Source organism: Lingula anatina, chromosome 1 (assembly GCF_051362555.1).
Source record: "Lingula anatina isolate TDL-2025a chromosome 1, LinAna3.0, whole genome shotgun sequence".
Classification (NCBI taxonomy): domain Eukaryota; kingdom Metazoa; phylum Brachiopoda; class Lingulata; order Lingulida; family Lingulidae; genus Lingula; species Lingula anatina.
This window is the reverse complement of record NC_141767.1, coordinates 43482173-43502081: the sequence shown is the minus strand read 5'-3', so window position 1 is coordinate 43502081 and position 19909 is coordinate 43482173. Positions and strand designations below refer to the sequence as shown.

General features: G+C 34.5%; 2 protein-coding genes across 3 annotated transcripts in view; one reads left to right on the top strand and one right to left on the bottom strand.

The window, feature by feature from the left end:
- LOC106173016 (ubiquitin carboxyl-terminal hydrolase 24) overlaps positions 1 to 12778 on the top strand; it is a 46835-nt gene extending 34057 nt beyond the window's left edge. Inside the window, exons 43-58 of one of the 2 annotated variants that reach the window (XM_087002567.1) lie at positions 1756 to 1982; positions 3958 to 4097; positions 4404 to 4545; positions 4718 to 4910; positions 5142 to 5245; positions 5691 to 5804; positions 6039 to 6138; positions 6386 to 6505; positions 6983 to 7075; positions 7330 to 7441; positions 7779 to 8011; positions 8365 to 8430; positions 8739 to 8829; positions 9826 to 9980; positions 10428 to 10529; positions 10798 to 12778. In XM_087002567.1, coding sequence (XP_086858693.1) covers positions 1756 to 1982; positions 3958 to 4097; positions 4404 to 4545; positions 4718 to 4910; positions 5142 to 5245; positions 5691 to 5804; positions 6039 to 6138; positions 6386 to 6505; positions 6983 to 7075; positions 7330 to 7441; positions 7779 to 8011; positions 8365 to 8430; positions 8739 to 8829; positions 9826 to 9980; positions 10428 to 10529; positions 10798 to 10947 — 2142 coding nt within the window. In that variant the 3' untranslated portion in view covers positions 10948 to 12778. Of the gene's footprint in view, positions 1 to 1755; positions 1983 to 3957; positions 4098 to 4403; positions 4546 to 4717; positions 4911 to 5141; positions 5246 to 5690; positions 5805 to 6038; positions 6139 to 6385; positions 6506 to 6982; positions 7076 to 7326; positions 7442 to 7778; positions 8012 to 8364; positions 8431 to 8738; positions 8830 to 9825; positions 9981 to 10427; positions 10530 to 10797 lie in introns of both variants that reach the window. The other variant, XM_087002566.1, reaches the window with a different exon arrangement.
- On the bottom strand, positions 9074 to 14763 carry LOC106173007 (uncharacterized). Its single transcript, XM_013553967.2, has one exon. It carries the CDS (start codon positions 14035 to 14037, stop codon positions 13222 to 13224), a length of 816 nt encoding a protein of 271 aa, XP_013409421.2. The 5' UTR covers positions 14038 to 14763; the 3' UTR covers positions 9074 to 13221.
- Between the last annotated feature and the right edge of the window lie 5146 nt (positions 14764 to 19909).

Below are 19909 nucleotides of genomic sequence, written 5' to 3'. Positions count from 1 at the left end.
GAATATTCTGCACAAAATTCTATACAATGAAGAAAAAACCTGTTGACAGATAAGAAATCAAGAAATAAACTGATTGAGACACGACAACAGGATTCCTGTCAGCCAGCGTGATATTAAAGGAGACATTAAACAGAGGAAACAACTAATTCTTATGCAGATGATGTCTTTGTTTTTATTATCAGTGTCCAGATGAGATCTCACTGATAGAGAAGCTTCATTGCAATGATACCAAGATATACCTGATGAAAGTTGCAATTGTGGTGCTGAAGTTTTGATTTTTATCCAAGTTGTTTGATAATATTGTACTATTTGGTTATCAGTTTGGAGATATCTTGTGAGAAAGTTATTAACAAGTCTGCTGAGTTGTTGTCTTCCTGATAGAAATAACACCTCTTATGTACAGAAATCTTTTTGGGTGGAAAAATTATAATTTTCAAATTGACTTAAATCTTGTCTTTTGATAAAAGTAGAAAAACAAAGTTTTTTTCACAAAAATTAAAGCCCCTTGTGAAAATTAAAAAAAAAAGCTTGACCATGGCCAGTTTTGTAAGAATCTAAACTTTTTACATAATGTCACTATTAGTAATGAATCCATAAAATCATTTTTTATATTTGTATTTATTTATAATAATCCCTGTCTGCAATTTTTGTGCCAAATTAAATTTATTTTAGAAAAAAAATTCATTTTCTCCTAAACAAAACAATGCTCAGCCCAGCACTTGAACACAGTGTTTTTTAATAATTTTCTTATTAAATAATTAAGTTCTGATCAGACATTTAGTCTACTTTGTCCCTGTACATTTAAGGAAATATGTACACCAGATACTTAAATACAAGGGGTTTCATTTTTTAAGTTCTTAATTGGGAAAGATAAGCATACTAGCAGGATAAGAAAACTTAAAATGTGAATTTGGAATTTTTTTTAAATGCAAGTAGTATACCCTTAACCAAGTAATGCACAATAGCAAATTTTTAAGCTTAATCGTTTTTTTTTTTAATAGATATTGTTCTGCTATAATGACTATTGCCATCTGACATCTGAAGTCCAAAAACAGCCATTTTCACACTCTGAACCAAAAATGTGAAATATAATCAGAAACTAATAACCCAAAAAATACAAATCTTTCACTTACCTAATTTTTGATTCAGTTATGTCTATCTCTGTGCTGTGCTGTAATATGCTCTGTGCTCTATGCTATATACTATTATTCCATCCTCTGTCAGGTGTCCTAGTTGGGTCTGTGTATCCAGCACACCTGGCTCTCACTAGTAAAAGGCTAATGATTATCAGACACCTGAGTTTTATAGCGGTGACTTATCTCCCATCCTGATCAAAGCTGCAGGGTGAGGGCCTGCTGCATTAAGTCATCAGTGGTGTTTCACAACTTTCTTTGTCTGATTGTTATCAACTTGCATCAGTATTGTGCTGTGTTAAGGTAATGGCTTTATCAGTGCCATTGAACCACTTGTCCAAAAGTTTTCATTTTCACTGACTTTTTCTGCATGGTATTTTATCAATTTACATTGCATGTCATGATATTTATTAAATATCTAACATTCCACACATTTAAGTATATTAGAATACATAAGCATTTTATTAGGCACATAAAACCTTCCTTTATTAATAACTTCTCTTTGTAAATCACCCTCTGCTTGTAAAAAAAGAAAAAAAGTCCACACTTATGGTTAAAAAGAAAATGCATCAAATTACATTAATATATAAAATAATTGACTAAGTTTTTCTTTTGCTGGTAGTTTCCCTGGGTGTTAGACATGGAACCCTACACAGAACAGGGAATGTCCAAACGTGAGTCAGTGGTGGACCTGATGGCCGAGGTCCCTGGGGAAGATAGTGACCAGCCCATAGAGCTGCCAGCCTCTCCTTTGGCCACAAAAGCAATCAACTACGAACTGGTCGGGGTGATTGTCCACAGTGGTCAAGCCAATGCTGGACATTACTACTCATTTATTAAGGACAGGAGGTGGGTGCATCTTTGAAAAAGAAAAAAATTAGTATGAAGAAAAACTTACATAAAACAGATTGTTAAAACTCCTATCAGTATAAAATTTAGCAAATTTTGAACAAAGTTAAATGATACAAATTTTCTGTTTTGTGTTGGGATTGTAAAAAAAATGGACAATTTTATTTGTGAATTTCATATATGATATTTGTTTATGGCAGTCTTAAGATTGATGCTTTTCTTGTGAAAGTGAGTAATAACAGTAATTAAATATCAGGTGATGTCTACTTGAGACATTAGTCAAAAAAAGATTGTATGTAAGATACCTGGCCATTCTGTGCCAAGATAGAAATGTGGGTACAAAATGGTATGAACCTTTTAGGTCAATATGCAAGAGATAAATTTTAATTGACCTAGTAGCTGGGATTTTGAATATCAAGTCAGGAAATATATGCTGACGAGAAATATGCATCTCTCTCTCTCTGTAGAACCTCTAATTTTCTTCTTATCTTTCCAGTTATTTAATGCTACTCACCACATCTTGTATAAATGCTCTGATATTGAGATAATGACCACACAGTAGATATTTCTATCTTCTTGTCTGTCCTGAGATTATTTAAGTGGCTTACATAAATGACTTAATCTTGAGAAGAAATCGCTGACTAGTTGATTAGGCTGATTGCCCCTTGAGCAGTGATCCTCATATGCATATTTAAATGAGTTAAACCTTTTGAATGTTGATAGGAAATTTGCATACAAAGAAAAGGAGAAGGATGAGGAAGATTGTTGATTGTTCCTATTATAGTTAATGGTTTATTTAAGGGTAAAATGGACCTGTCTGATTTACTTAATTTCAAAAAATAAAAAGTATTTTTCCTGGTTGAATATCTCATGAGTGAAATTCCTCATGCTATAATTGTTGAAATTGGTATTTCATTTTTCTTTCACTGTATTTGATAAGTTCCAATTTAGCCTGAGACTGAGTACTTTTCAGGTTATTAAATTTCTTTGCCAGTATACATTTCATGATAACAGTACAGGTTTTATGCCATATGGGACACAAATTCATTCAATTTTAGTAATAAAACATTCACTTCTCAGAAGTTATCATACTCTAGATTAGGACACCAAACTGCTGTTTTTTAATAATCAGAAGAAATAAGTCTTTCATTATTACTTGCACAGGTTAAGGTAATATATCTCCAACTCTGTGTACCCCCATAGACAAGAATGAAGGTTTAAATTCTTCAATTTTCCACACCCTGAGTTTGAAGTAATAGATGATGATTCACCTCTACACTGCTGTACCCTGCCATTACTGTTTTATATCAGATAGAAATGGTCAGGCATAGGTAGCAGAACTAGGTTAGATTCAGAGTCCAGTGACTCCTGTAATGGTGATCTTAAACTCTGTACAACTTAAAATGATAATTATTTGATTATTCTTGATTTTTTCTCTTGTCTGGCATTTTAATCTTTCTTTTGTTATTTCTTTCTTGAACTCTGTATAAATGATTATTACATATGTGATTATTCAGAATTTTTTGCTTGTCTTGTGCTTATCTTCAAACTTTCTTTTCTAACTTTTTAAAACTCAAGTAATATGCATCTTTTGTATGGGCTTATTCACTTATTTGTATGTTTTGATTTGATCTTTATGTCACTTAGCTAAATAACAGCCTATGTAAGGTAACCGCTGATGCTGAAAGTTTGATACATATTACCTTAGTTTTATGAGAGAATATATAAAGTGTTTCCTTTTTCTGAAAAAAGTATAATAAAAATAATTAGTTTTTATGTACATGATCAATCTTTCACATTTTATTAATTTCTTTTGTACCTGAATAACTGACTGGTATAATCTAAAAAAGATGAGTTACCTAACATTGGAGGCAATTTATTCAATCCAATCTACCTGCCTTGAATTTCACTGAATCAAGACTAGATTTTATTTGTTATAGAAAAGGAATTGAAAACATTTGACATGTTATTGTAGGGGCAATGTGATGAGCAACCCAAATAGAGGGAAATGGTTTAAGTTTAATGACACAGTGGTAGAAGAGTTTGAGATGACAGATGCTGCACTGGAAGCAGAATGCTTTGGAGGAACATACAAGGCTAAGGTCTATGATCAGTGTAAGTTGAAAGTTGTGTCTAGGTAACGCATTGTTGTGTGTAACGTTATCTGAGGAATACAATGTTCTACAAGCTTCTGCTGCAATGTTTTTTTTAATGACAGCATGTAGCTTAAGATGGTTCTTAAGAAATATCACATTTTTATCTGTTTTATTTGATAAGGCTTCATAAAAGTCAGTAATTGGCTTATACAAAAGTTACCAAATTTAAATTCCACCCAACTGAAAAATTCATTATTTAAAAAATATATGACATAAATATTACGGACTAAAATTTTTAGAATCGGATCTGTTTATTCTTATCCAGCTAATTCTTATCCTGAAGAGAGGCTGCGCTACTGGAGTGGGTACCTACTGTTCTATGAGCGTATAGAGGAGATGATGAGAACTCCGGTGTCAGCCAAGAAGAGCCGGGTGTCCAAGATGAGGAAAAGTCTGCAAGGGCTCAGGTGAGTAAGAAAAGTTCTTGATTCTTTGAAAAAAAGAGCAATATTCAAGTATAACTATCCATGTGAATCTCTTTAATTATATTTTAACTAAGTACTATTTCTCTATCAAGATGAATGCAATAATGACCTTAAAAAGGCTGTTCTTTCTTTTCTCGATATCCATATTTTTCAGTTCTGACAGAGATAGCTTTGTGGAGCTGACAGAGCTGGTCTGTAGGGGGGACCACCAGGGCATCTTCACTGATAAGATGCCAGCCAGGATACAACAGCAAGTGAAAGAAGAAAACCTGAGGTTCATGAAGAACAGAGATGTCTATAGCCCAGAGTACTTCAGATTCATTAGAGAATTAGTCATGAAAAATTCAGTAAGTTTATATGTGACATGTGTCAGACTCATTTTAGTCTTATACATTGTAGCTTTGTTATGTTTTGTAGACAAAATTAATATTGAAAAAAATATTTTGCCCATTGGTCATTAGAGTCATTATTTAGCAGTTGTAATAGGCAAATTCTGATATATACAAGGAGCATTTCATAAGATGTTTTAGTTGTTTTTATAAATATTATATAATAAACTATATTGTCCTATGTTCCAGTACCACACAGAACATCCATGTTTTCCAATGATGTCTCTAGAGTCCTTACAACTGGGGGTACAGTTCTTAATACACACCTACCTCAGAACTAAGAAACAGCTCAGGCAAGTTTGTATGCATGCTGTGATAGTAGTCTAGACTGACCTAAAAAACATTATCAAGAAATTGCATCACTTGAAGGACCAGTTGAAAAGATACCCCCAAAAAAGAAAAAAAAAACATAGATTTCTGGTTTTGAAGTGTTTTTTCTCTACGGAGAAAAGCGATGTATCAATTCACAATATTTCTAAACCAAATGACTTATTTGTACATTTGTCAAGAATCAAGAATGTACATTTGTACATTTGTCGAGTTTTTTTTTTTTTTTTTTTTTAATTGTTAATAAATATCTGTTTTGGAATAGATTATGCATTAACATTCTGTACTTTGTATGTTAATTAATATCTGACCCTGTGAACCCTATGCTAAACAAAATTATTTCAAAATGTAAAATTCATTCGCTACATTCCCATATGGTACTATTTGCTTATCTATATTTGACTTATTTAGGTGTGACATGGATGAGTGGATTGCCTGCATTGAAACTTTGGTCCACGGATGTAAGTCAGCTTGTGATTGGCTGATAGAGTACTTGGCTAGTGAAGAAGGAGCGGCATATGTGTGGTAAGGTTTTTTTTTTAACCATATTTACTCTGGAGAAAAGTTTGTTTAGTGGAATACAATCATAAGAATGAATAACTAGGTAGAGATGTACTAACAGAAATAAGGATGGAGTTAGTTTAGTTTAAATGCTATTTACAAAGTTTTAGTGGCAGATTAATCTTTAAAATGAATATATGCTCTTGTGGTGTGTAGTTCGGTAGGTTTAATGTTTATACAAGACTGATTTTATTGCAGCCATTTCCTATTGAAGTGCCCAACCAGAGAAATTAGGATAGCATTTGGACGGATCTTAGAAAGAACCATGAGGTGCTATTTTGAACATGGAGGAACCACAGTAAGACACCCCCTCCTCTCTCTCTCTCTCTCTCTCTCTCTCTCTCTCTCTCTCTCTCTCTCTCTCTCATAAGTTGCCTTTTATTCCACATTGTGTTAGTTGGGATACATGAGACCACCAAACAAATTATGCTTAACACATCCAGATTTCTGTTTACAAGGACATATCAATATTTGCACTATATACAGATTTGTGCTGAAGAAAATAAATGCAATTATTTTAAGATGTCTCTTAAAATCATTTTCAGGACCACATTTGTTTCAATGAATTGATTGAAAACTTGCTACTTTTGCTGGGCAGAGATGTCCCTGAGAACTGTAAACAGTGCACTCAGTACTTCCGGGTCTTGAGCAATTACGCACAAATGGTAGGTTCTTATTTTCAGATTTATTGCTAAAAGTGTTATTTTCTATGTTTGTTTTGATATGTCCAAAGGATGGCATATGTTTCAAACCATGAATAAATTTTTTTTTAATTAATTGATTTACTTATTTATATTATAATTTATACTTCTTCATAATACATGCTGCAGCTATTTTTTGCCTTGTACAAAATGCTGATTTTAAGAGATTATAATTTTCTCCTTGGTGTATTTTCTTTCATGTGGAAAAGAAAATTTAGAGAGTTGCTGGTTTTTTGTATGTTATTTAAAAGTCGGGGGAAATAACATTGAATGATATTGAAGTTTTTGTTTTTATTTTATTATTCACTGTTTCCATCTCTTTTGGGATTGTTGGAATGGCTTATATCAGTGCCTAAACAAGTATTTAAATTACTGTCTCTTATTCACACCTAGCCATTTTCTTGGTTGGAATACATGTTTCATTGTTGGTGTATGTTTCAGGGAACAATGGCCTGTCAGCATCTCTTCAGCAGGAATGCCTTCCAAAGAATGATTCATTTCTTACTGGGACCAGCCCCTGCTGCTAATGTGCAAGTAAGGATTTGTGGCCAAAATTTAGAGACCAAATGGAGATGTCATGCTTTTTATAAAGAAAAAGTGAATGGATTGATAAGTAACTAGCATTTGAAGAGAAATAAAAAAGAAACTAACTTTGATATTTTTTGCTTTATTTTCTCTTGATGGAAGAAACCAAGGTTGATGAAGAACTTCATTCCAATTTGCAGTTTAATCATGTATATAAACAGATTGTTTTGTTAAATTCTGTTTTTCCTTCCCCATTCCAGCAGGAATCCATCCCCAGGAAGTGGTCCTCTATGCAGTCTCGGGACTTTGGTCCTCTTCACACCACTCTTGCCATACTCATTACTAACTGTGATATTGCTTCATTCAGAACTGAAGGTAAGTCTGGATATTTTGTTTGATACACGTAACTGAGAGATTGCCTTATCCTGTGTGTTTGCTTAAAAAGACACATTTTCATAACAAAAATGTTATCAGTAATTCAGTCAAAGATTGATTTATAACAGTATCTAATTATTTTTTTCCTCCAGTTTTTTGTGTTGCATACAGCACAAAGAGGAAACTGATTATAGTTCATTCCATACACAGTAGGAAAACTACATTTTCTTTAAACTGTCAACTTCATAATACTAGATAATAATGCCAACATTTTTTCACATAAGTGCAATACAAATATATAAATACAAAGAATACATCTCTGTTGAACAAATTTCAGAAGTGGGTAACCACCCTGCATACCAGACTAAGCTAGTTCAGCCAGACAAACTACTGGACATGCTACCTGAAGTACAAGAATTTGTCTTTGGGAAAGAAGCTGGTCGCTATCTGCGAGAAGTTGTCATGGCAGTTCGTGAGATAGGGGGCAGCATTGCTCACATCTTGGATATGTGCACATACTGTAGCTTCTGCAATGCCACATTTAGCATGACTCTTCTTAAGAATATTATGGTGAGAATTGCATTTATGAAATCTAAAACAATTTACTATATTTAGGTTGCACTCTTTGAAGGCTACTTAATTTTACTTTGTCAACCTGCACATAAGATTTTACCCCAAATTTGTTATGCAAATGTGTTGCAATAATATATTTTATTTTTGATGGTTTTGTTAAAAATGCAGAGCATCTTGAGTATGACTTGGTTGTCTCTGTATTAAAGACTTATACAATTTTTATTCCTAACATAAACAGTCACCACACTCTTCATGTATGTGCGGTGCACTTTTTTATATGTCACTTGTTATATGTAAATGATCACTACCAGATTTATTATAATTTATTTATTTTATTTTTACATTTTCAGTCGCAGTATGCATCTGCTCCTTCCAGTGAACTGAAAAGTTTATTTGTTTTACTCATGCAGTTACTGGTAAGTAAAGATGACAATCGTCTTTTTGTTAATGGAACAGTTTTATTGTTATTAAATGGGAAAACATTTATTTGGGTTTGTTTGATAATATTCTTGACTCAGTCGAGTCAAAACAGTCTGGCTGGCAAAGTCAGCAAATTTTCTTTTATTGTTGGTCATAAAACTCATTCACACCAAGCATAATGCTAATCACAAGATATATATAAATAAACATAGATATCTCCCTTTAGAAGCAGCACAGTTATGCTGTGGCTTTTACTTCACACTTTCCTACACTGGTAGCTCACCAGTTGCTTAATGTGTTCCAGACTTTAGAAGACCCATTGCAGTTGAAGAGAATTCAGTGTACTATTGATGGCTACATTGACGAGGAGAACTGCAGCTTTGAAGGAATGTTAGGTAAGAAATGGTTTCTGTCATCATAATGGGTATGTAATATTAGATTAAATTGTCAGATTGAAAGGAAAATTTTCAGTAATTATGAATAAGTAACTAGATTCTCATTTCCCTCTCAGAAAGTCAGATATACAAGTATATACAAACAAAATTTACTAAAAATTAAGAAAAATCTATTCTGTTTTTTTATGTGAGATCCAGGATGTTAACTCTTAGAATATCTGAGAGTAAATAATAAAAAACAGGATGCAAATTAATGTTATTTTATTTGACCAGATAAACCAGCAGTGTTTACTCCCTCAACCACATTTACATGCACACAGAGATTACATAGCTTGGATACCACCAAAGTTAACCTTTGCTTTGACTGAAAAAAAAAGAAAAACTCCACTCCTTATTTCTAGAGTTTCATTGTGGTTTTTGGCACTTGCCCAGTCATGTATATGTGTTAAGTGTTCCAAGGCAACTGAAACCCTAGATTTGGCTCTCTCTTGGGGTCATTGTGAATAGAAAACAGTGACACTGCCAATTAGAGATTGATAAGATGTAATCTGGGATTCCATCTTTGTGATTCTACTGCATTTTTGTGAATATATATATTTTTATGATTGTCATTCCTGTTAAACTATTTGTAATATTCTTTACCTTTTAATAATATTATTTTGGCTGACAAAGCATTTAATTATATGGTATATATCTTTCTTGCCAGATTCTAAGTTCTTTTTTAAGTTCACATGTGTCAGATATGCTGCAAGACTGTTTTTGTGGGTGTAAATGTGCATATGTTTAGTTCAAATATTTTGGTTAATAGAAAACTATTGAAGTTGTGTTATTACAAGATCTGAATCCTGTGCACATTTGCTTATGAGTGTCAAAGTGAATGATATGAAATAATGTCAGCAAAAATCCATCCTTAATGAATACATTTTTTTATATTTAGTTTATACTCTGATATCATGTACTGTTTGAAATAAAATCAAGAGTTTTATTTCATTCAAGGTGTAATCAAATGCAACCATGCCAGTGACAGCAGACGTTCATACCAGTGTATCAAGTTCCTGGTCAACCTGGCCAACAAGTGTCCCCTGGCCAGAGATTACCTGGTGCAGACACCCTCTAAGTGGCAGTGGGCTGTCAACTGGCTGAAGAGAAAGGTAAGCTGGGCTGTAGTGGCCTTCTCTCTTCTTATTTTGAAGAACAAAAAAATAAGTGTCTTGTTTGCAGAAGGCTTTGTGTATGAGATGAAGAGAGGAATTGGTTGAAAACTAAGTAATAGTAAGGGAGATGTAACTTCCTGAGATTAACTTTTCTTGATACATTTGAAATGTTGTGGTTCTCTGATTATTGAAATATATAGTCAACATACATGTGTGGACAACTTTCTCAAATATACCCATCAGTTAGAATATATTTGATGCATAGAAATTTCATTTACTTGTCTCATAACTAACATCTTTTGTGTATCATACATCTTTATTATAAAAAATGTGGAGTTATGGAATATTTAAATTAGTTGAATATGAAACTTCACTAGATGGATTCAGATAAGTAGGGATGTGGGATTGGCGCTTCCTGACCTTGCCCTCTTTTGTTTGTTTTAGATGCAACCCTCTGAGTTCACTTGGAGCTCCACGTCTACAATAACTACTTCATCTAACGAAGACTCGGACAGCAAAACTTTCCAAAGAACCATGAGTGCCCAGGTAACTGATGTTTGCCAATGCACACTTGTTTTTGGGTGTGACCTTGTTCATCTCATCTTTATGCTGAGAATGAATTTAATTTGGTTTAATTGGCTGGCAGCACATCAGTCGTGAGGACTGCATGAATAGAGGGTCGGGGAAAAAACATGCAGTGGGGAAAGTAGTGGAAGGCCTCTACATATAGGCTGTACTGTGATAGTTTGTGAACCCAGTTGAATGTTACAGATGTGTTTATTTTTTCTTGTCAACTTTTTATTTTATTTTTCAGGATACATTAGCAGAGGCCACTGCACTACTTACAGAACTGGAGGCTCAGGAGTCTGAGATGGATACAAACACTCTAAACAATGAAGAAACTCGCGAGCAAGATTCAAACTCTCAAAGTAAAATGGATAGTCTTGATGAAGTGGACTTTTAGAATACTTATTGGACTAAATTGTTAAGCATTCTATGAATGTTTTATGACATTTGACTTATTAAGTTAAGGACAGTCTCTGTTTCAGCTGAGGTGAAGAATTTTTTGTTTAAATTATTGGGGCAGCTTTAACAGACTCTTATTGGATATAATTCAGCTATTTAGACCCTTAACAGTTTTCCTGTTGTTTTAATTTGTTATTCATTTCAGTCATTTTTGGCTTGGAATGATTTTCAATATATGTAAACAAAATGCTTACTGCAGTTAGTTACAATAAGGGTTTGGGAGCACGTTATTTTCTCAGGAAATGCATGTGTTCTTTTTTTCTGGGAAAAGTGGATATAGTAATAAGAACAGTCTGCTGTCTTATTTTTTTTTTTTAATTTGCTGATTCATTTTTTTATTATAATTATTATTATCTCTTTTTTTTTTTTTTTTTTTTTTTTTTGTTACTCACATGAAAATTCAATATATTATTACTTGCAATTTTTATTTTTCATATTTAATACACCTGCAAAAAAAGGTTACGTTTTTGCTTTGTTGGTTTATTAGTTATCAGACTCAAAAAGCTATGGATGGATTTTTAAAAAAAATAATTCAGGTCAAAAATGGACTAAGTTCTAAAATTGATTAGTATTTGTTGGTGATCCAATAAATAATTAATTAATGATGAGAACCAGAATTGAGCTGCCTTTGCAGAGGTCTAAGCTATGAGTCCTTCTATAGTTGTTATTATTATTATTATCGTCTTGTTGGTATTTTTCTTATGGTCGATATAAGAGTAATTTTCTCTCAAACATTATGAAAGATTGTATGCTGGAGCAAGTCCAGTAGAGTAACTAAAATGTGTGTTCTAAGAGATGGAGAGATGTGACCTCTGTTCATGTATGGGATAGTTTACATTTCACAATTATTTACTTAAAATTCGGAGTTCATCCATTAAGGATGTTTTAGCAATGGGAAATCTTATACTATTTATATTGCATGTATTTCTAATAGCATTTCAATGAGAGACGCACTTTTGTATAACATAATACTTTCTGATGATGAGGTTCTGTATGAAAAAGAAATACGACTCTTTTTGGAAATGGGGGGAATTATTGTATCTTTTACATGATCATGTGTGAAAGTAATCAGTATTAATGATACCAGTAGAACTGGTAACAATTGAGATCATGACAATATTGGTTATTTTAATGTAGGCCTACAGAATTCTTTTGTTAATGCTTATTATTATTATTACCCGGGACCTCTACTCTTTTTTTCGCCGAGACGCGACAGAGGTCTGATTTATACAGAAACGACAAAATATTACCCTTCAAATACCCAAAGAGTGCCCCTTTCTCCAAGTAAAATAAGAGGGAAAGAAGTCTAGTATGAGCACGCGTCGTTTGTCCTTAAGGCAGCTTTGTTGATGAAAGGAATTGATGGGATTTTTTTGTTTGAAAAGATGTTTATCATTTTAAAAGCACTAGTTATCTGCGGCAGATATTTCGGGAGGACCATTTACAAATGTTTTGAATGTGTGTTCTTTCTAATAAAATACCAATTTAATGTATTTTCGATGCAATAAAGGAATGTATTAAGATAACTTATATACTATATTACAATCTGTTAAATTATGAATGTATGTGTTATATTTCTCTTACAAGGAAATATTCCATGTGTTACAAAAGTTGTACATTTTAACATAAGCATTTTAAAGAAAAAAATCTATTGGGTAACAGGTCTACAACAAGGTGCGCATTATATTATGTACATTGTAATTAATGTGAAAACTGAATAGACTGTAAATAGTTTGTAATAAAAAATAAAAGTATTGATGTCAAAAGATTATGCTTTGTCACAGAGTTACTTACAGAGAAATTTCCGATAGCGTGCTTATTTTCATTATTTGATTCTTCGAAATATCTTTCAACAGATAAAATGTCCGCGGCCGTTAAATCGTAAAAATAACCCATTGCATTCAGTCGTATCCATGTCTGTCAAATCAAAATTTCCCGCGGCTGTTTGCTTTGCAGAATCTTTAGTCGTTTGCGTGTCCTTTCTTATTTTTTCGTTTGCGGAGCAGAAAACCACTGGACCTGTCTGCCTAAACAAATCCCTCAGCACTAAAACCCAGGTAGCAAAAGAGCCACAAACATTAATAAACACTCGCACGGCGGGGTGTTACTATTCCTCGACAGTGCTCCGGTGCGTTTTCAATCGTAGATTTTGAATATTAAATAGCTTCATGACATTTCAATCATGATTAGAATTTTCAAAAGAAATCTGGCTTTATCGTTGTTCTTCATAAATTCCTATCTCACTTTCGTCAATGTCGCTACTGTCGTCGTAATAACACGACAGCGGAGAGTCCAGTTGAGAGGCCGTGGTTGAAGGAGACGGCTGGTCTTCATAATCCTGGTCTTGCCTGCTGCTCTCCGAATCCTGGGGATTAACAACGTGATCTTCCGAGACATCCTCTCCGTTCTGCTGCTTCTGAAACCGAACCACGTTTCCCAGTAGGTTGATGTACTTAATAGCTAATCTTAGGATTTCGTTTTTACTGAGTTTTTTGTCCGGTGGGTAGGTAGGGACTAATTTTCTTAATTCTGCAAAAGCTCCGTTGACGTTCTGCTGCCGCCAGCGTTCGCGTGTGTTGGTGAAAATGCGGCGGACAAGCTTTCGTACCGGCGGTTGAGCTGCATCTCCCCCATTAGACCGCCGCCTATAATATCGCCTCCCAGAAAGCATGTCTGGGTGAGAAAGGGGTAGGAAAGTTGGTTTGAAATTATACAGACAAGGTGGCCGTAAAGGCGGAAGGAATGGTCTGTGTTGAAGTGTTATGTACGGTACATTGCCTGGACCAACAGCTTTCTGTACAAGTGGTCTAGCAGCGTCGCCACCGAGCTTGAAATTACTCTCTGACTCTCCATCCGACATTCTGATAAATTCAGACGTTTGTGACCTGTCTAAATATTGAGAATCATTGTTGTTTCCATATGCGACTTTTCCGTTTTCGCATCTCTCCACTTCCATGTCATTCTCAGCTGGGGCAGAGGTGACGTGACGATTTTCTTTTTCGTCGTGTAAAGGGCGTAGAGTTTCCATGGTCAGTCACGATTAAGCCCTGCAAAAATTCAACGGCCTTGTCTTTAAAGAGTGTTGTTTGATAGCCTGTGAAATTAACGAATTGATCTTAAATCCGTTATTTCTGTAGATGAAATATTGGTTTATCTTGTCAGTCACGGTGAGGTGGTTCAGTCGATACAAAATTGTGAAGAATTTTATATCAGGAACACGTGAATCCAGAGGTCGGTGGCAGGCAGATCCAGGGATAATCAAAGTGGCAGATACAATCTTTGTTTTTCCATGTAATTCACAGAAAATGGTTACTTGAAATCCTCTTGAAAATCTATTTGTCTTTTTGGAAATTTTATAGACGAGTACCCATTTCTCATGTCACCGAAGCTGAACCTCGCCTTTCTTTAAATTCCTGGTTCAATTCAAAGTTTGTTTTGGTCTTGGGTTCAAATGCAACTATCAAACTTATCTGATATGCCTCTGCTTCCAGTGTTGCCTCTTGTTTTGATGTATCTTTGTAAATTGCACGTAGAATTGCTTCTTCAGACCCAACAACATATAACTGCAGCAGTATGTCAGTAGTGATGATCACGGCATTATTGTAGTGCTTATAATGACCGGTTCGTCCAATATCTGTCACAACCGAGAAAAAGACAAAGGTAATTTCCAAGAAATTGGGCGCATAAGCTACCGAATCGTAGGTCTCTTGTGTCGAAAATGCGTCTAACTCAAATCATCGGACGTTTGCATGGTTTAAGTATTTTACTTCTTAGGATTTAGACGTCACATGACTAAAGAAGCTTTTCATTGCATCTGATTGGTCGGTTGCCTCGGTGATTAATGATATGTCTATATGAATCAAAGAATTTCAATAACTGCGATTGTAACGTCAATTTCAAGATATGTATCCTTCCTCGTGGCACTAGAAAAAAGTCTTTCTAAACGATTTTTGAGGTATTATTCTAGTAATGTTTTGTTTAATGATATTGTCATCATATTTTCTGGGGTTATCATTGTGTATGCAATATGCATCCATCAAGTGGCACCCAAAGAGTCTATAACACTTAAATTAAATATCTTCTAAAGCGGAATCTAATTTAACCAGTGATAAAAAACTAACGAATAATAGTGTAATTTGTGCTTTGATCGGTGGGTTTAACTGCTGGGATGTTTTTATATTGTTATATTTTCATTTATTAATTTCATTTTATGGTTTAATTAGGGTATATTTGATTTATATTCTTGTGTACAAAGTGAGTCCTCGTGATTGCTCCTATGACACATAGACTATATACATAGCCAACTACAGTCATGTGGGAAGTAGTGACTTGATGACTCAACTATAACTGTTTCCTATTCAGTGCAGTTAGTCTCAGTAGCAGATTTCTTTTAATCCTTTTTGGTGTAATAGAGATTATAAGGAGTTTAAAGAATCAACAACGTTTACGTGGCATATAACGTTGGCGCCTGTTATGCCGGGCTGTTATGGCGAATATAAATTGAAATCTTAGATTTTTCTATCCAATGAGAAAAAGAACTATACTCCGAGGGCGTTTCGAAATTAGATTCTCTTAATTTGATAAGCTTGTTTATGTTTCGGTTGTATTGATCATCTCAAGACAAGATCTTCAACAGGCATTCTAAAGACCCACTTAATTTGAATCGTTTCTGTTAAGTTTCTAAATAAAAGTGGTTTCAATTGAAGAACACTGAAAACAACGTTGTTAGTTTTAATTCGCCACGATTAACAAGAACAATCCCAGTTGGAAGAAGTAAACTACCTCAGACGACATATCTGCCTCACTCCAGATAACAAGAAATGACGGTTAAGAAAAAAATGCTGTATTTCTAAGCTTTGTTTTGTGAAAAACAAAGTAGCCGCACGCGCATCAAATAAACCCCACACTTCTGGCATATGTCAGTAGCGTGGCACGTAACCCCTGGTTTTGCTCCCTGCAAAAACGACACTCGGACCCTGAAAATTCTGAAAACCGGGGTTTTGGTCCCTTGTCACCACCAGGTCCTGCATATGTACTGACTTGTGCCCCGATCAGGTTTGCTAAAATTCGTGTTAAAGGATATCCATATCCATCCACCACATGTTTTGAATGTTGCCCGTTGATAAGTATAACGGGCATTACAATGCCGGAGAGCAAGAAGAAAACTTAGGGACGAAACCTTATCTGTCCCCGCACGTTTCCTACGTCCTTCCTAATTGTACAAATCGACATCTGAAACCTTTTGTTTTAGTTGAAAAGACGTGACACTCCGTGTTGGATAAGGACCAAGACGTCCAGATAAAGATCTTGCAGCTGTTTTTTCCTTCTTCAAAGTTTGCTAGGACTACAGCCTTTGAAGAAATGAGAATTTAAAAAAAAATGAGGCCTCTATTTTAAAAGAAAAAAATAAAGACGCATTTAGAATATGTTTCAGACACATCCTGAAGGAAAAGACCCCACCAAACCATGTTGCTTTTGTTTATCGTAATTATTTTAACACGTAAATGAGGGAGCTACGTTCCGAGGTCATTTCTCTACAGATAAAATGTGTCATTTCTCCACGGATAAAGAAGCGTTTTATTGCCGTCATCAAATGTATTGAAAGGCAATTATATAGTTGATGAGATATTTCATTTTTATATTAAAATCTGAAATGCACCATTCACTATCGCCATACTGAACAAAAGCGAAATGAAAAGACTCACGCTGAATTAGCTGAGTCAATAAACACATATGATATACCGTACAATCAGGAGCACACATCAGGGGGATGAAGGCTCGTTCGGTCAAACCCCCCCCCCCCCCCCCTCCTCTTCAAGCCTTGAAGGGAAAACCTTTGCTTTTGAAAGCACTAAAATTGCCGGCGTGCGTTAAATTGATAGCGTGACTAGATCAGAAAATCATATTGGCTTGAGCACAAAACCAACTAAGGACTGGGAAGTAAGACTATTGCTACATTTCAGGATTTGAGCAGTAGTAATCACAGGGCGTTCTATTGAATCGTGTCCCTGATGTGAGAGGGAAATCTATTAACTTTCTGTTATCTCTTTCCAACACTTGTGATGTTCCGACGTTAATCAATAAATTGTCAATAGGTGGAAAGCGTTTGTTTCTGTTCCCAGGCCAATAATCACATGGAAATCTGTTATGGGGAACTTCAAAGATTCCCACACAATATTGTGCTTTAACCACAGGTCAGGAATTCAAAGTATATCCATTTGATATACTCTAGATAATTGATTGAGCGTTCAAAAGAAAATTGATCGTAATTTAGATATTATGTGTTGAATTCCTTGGTTATTCTTCCTGAATCAATTTCTGACAAGAAATCCAATTCAGTTTGACTTACGCTCATTTCTTAATTTGACACTTCCTTTTCTCTTTCCGATGTATCTGTTTAAAGATTTAATTAATGATCATTTTATATCTCTTCTCGAGCCTCAAGCACTTCATTAAAAGTGTTGGGAGCGCGTGCAACATCATTCATCGGGTAAGAATACACGAGGCGCTGCTAGACGCACCATTAACCGCCTACTTGCGAGGAGGTTCGCATTAATGAGAAGTGAAAGCATAATACGGGCAACATTACAGTTCGGGGCAGCATTAAGTTACAGGCAGACAGTAGCTAAACCTGCTGCTATAATAAATCAAGTATAAGACAAGTAGCTTTATGTTGTTCTTAAGACCATAAACTGAAGTCAACCTTGCCCGAATAAAATGTTTAATTAAAACAAGACAGTAATTAATTAATTGCTACCAAATTGATTAATAAATTGCTAACGCATACATGTTGATACATTCCGCACCAGTGTAGGGTTGTTACTTAAAATTCTTTAAGTTAAAATTCAAATAAACGAAGAACGAAAGATATCGTTTGTAATTTACCGAAGTTGAATACCAGTGTAAACAAGCTGGCAACTAGCTCCAGAGAGCGCCATGTAACTATACCTCTAACAAGGGAGACAGAATCCAGTTCTGTAGTGTTAGAAGTTAATAGGGAAAGTGAGAAGAATAATGTAAAAAATAACCAAATAAACTTGCCCCCGGCCTAACATCAAAGAAATGGATGTAGCGCAATCTTTGAAAGACTGACAACAATCAAAATCGGACATACAGTGCGGAAAAAACAATCAACTTTCTTTTTCGCGTGAGGAAACAGACCTTCATTTGATTCCCAGATCATTACAGTTTAACCCAACAGCCCAAGTATTGCTGTCGTGAATTTACCTTAGAAATTGAAGGTGAAATGAGGTGCAAATTTTCAATTTAAGAGAGAAATTAATTAATTATTTAAGTTAGTAGATCAATCTATAGAGAGATATCGAGGTAGATTACCATCCAAGTAGGTACGTGTAGTAATGTGTGGTGTTTTCATCTATTTTTTTTTTCCTATATTGTTTCAAGGCAAATTTACTGGAATAGCTTTGTTGTGTCCATTACAATTTACAGTTTGCAGTTCTTCGATGCCAGTTGCGTAGATAGAAACAGTACTAGAAAAGAAGGCAACTATTGAATTTTGTATTCTCAGAAAATAAGTCAGGTATTTAGTACTTTAGAAGCGTAGCCTAATAAAAAAACACTCAATTCATTTCATTCATCAGTTTTCACAAGGAAGGTCATATCAAAGAGGTGCTTATTAAAATTACATCTTGATTATCCAATTTGATGATGCTGAAAACTTAACTAAACCTTCTTTCTACACACTTTCCGCATTTCGCATACACTTAATACATCTACTTGGTCAAACGTATTTTATCTTTCAGAATGATCGATTCCACCTCAAAACGCCCTATTGATGATTTTTTTTTCTTATTTTTAACAACATTTCCTTTCCAATAAGATTTACACCTCAAAAATAAGGCTTTTTGTGTACGTGCGATATATTATTTTTTCATATTACTATTTTTATATTTATCCTTAATAAAAAAAATCGGTTGATATAATTAGTAAATATAAAGTATGCAAAATTGCAAGAGAAAAACACCATAGAATATGCAGGATAAAATGCATGATCCGTTAACTGGTTCTATACTAGTTTGTCGATTGACATCAAAACCATAACACTGTTGCTGAAAATGAAGGAATGTTCTAACAAAATATGAATGGTGTGAATTAAAACGGGTTTAACAATGAAAAATATTTTATTCCATTTATTCTTACGCACAGATTAACATAAAATGCATGCTTATTAAAAGTATTGATTAAGGTTGTGCGACGAATATTAGTGGCATATAAATTTCTTTCGATGGTCTAATTATTCATTTGTATTGTTTTTACCTATCTGTTGTTATATTGTTTTTATTTATTTATTTTATTGAAACGCTTGAAGAAATTCTGATATTCCTACTTCCGTGGAGATCATATTTACTCTCTGTGGCGTTTGAACAAAATAATGTGTTTATTGGGAGCCAGACTCCATCTCTTCACCGCTGCAAAAATGGGATGACATGAATAAATACGATACTGGACGGCTTGTATGACAGAATTAAAGAAACCTTTTGAGGGGTGGAAGGGGGGGGGGAGCACGGGGAGCACCGTACAACCCTACCAGAAAAGATGGATTTAACTTAAGCGCGCATACTTCAGCAACAGCATATAAATTCTGTCAGCGTTTCTGACATAACGTTAAACGTGAATGCCAAAGGTCCATACTCGTGGTCTTACAGTAGTACATGCACATTTTTGTTTTAATTTCTCCATAACTTCAGATTTTTAAGGACCGCCAGTGGCGTTTTTGTACGTACTCACTTGTTTCAGGCAACCTGTACATATGTACCTCTTTAGAATGAATTACAATCTCTCGGCGCATGCTGCATTTTTACAAAAGACGAAATGGTAAAAAATGCACGAAAACTCTTACTCGACCAAAGTTAAAGCAACAAAAATGTATTAAAATTCAA

Bases quoted from the DNA above. Each gene is read 5' to 3' on its own strand.
- LOC106173007 (XM_013553967.2), bottom strand. From the start codon at position 14,037: ATGGAAACTCTACGCCCTTTACACGACGAAAAAGAAAATCGTCACGTC.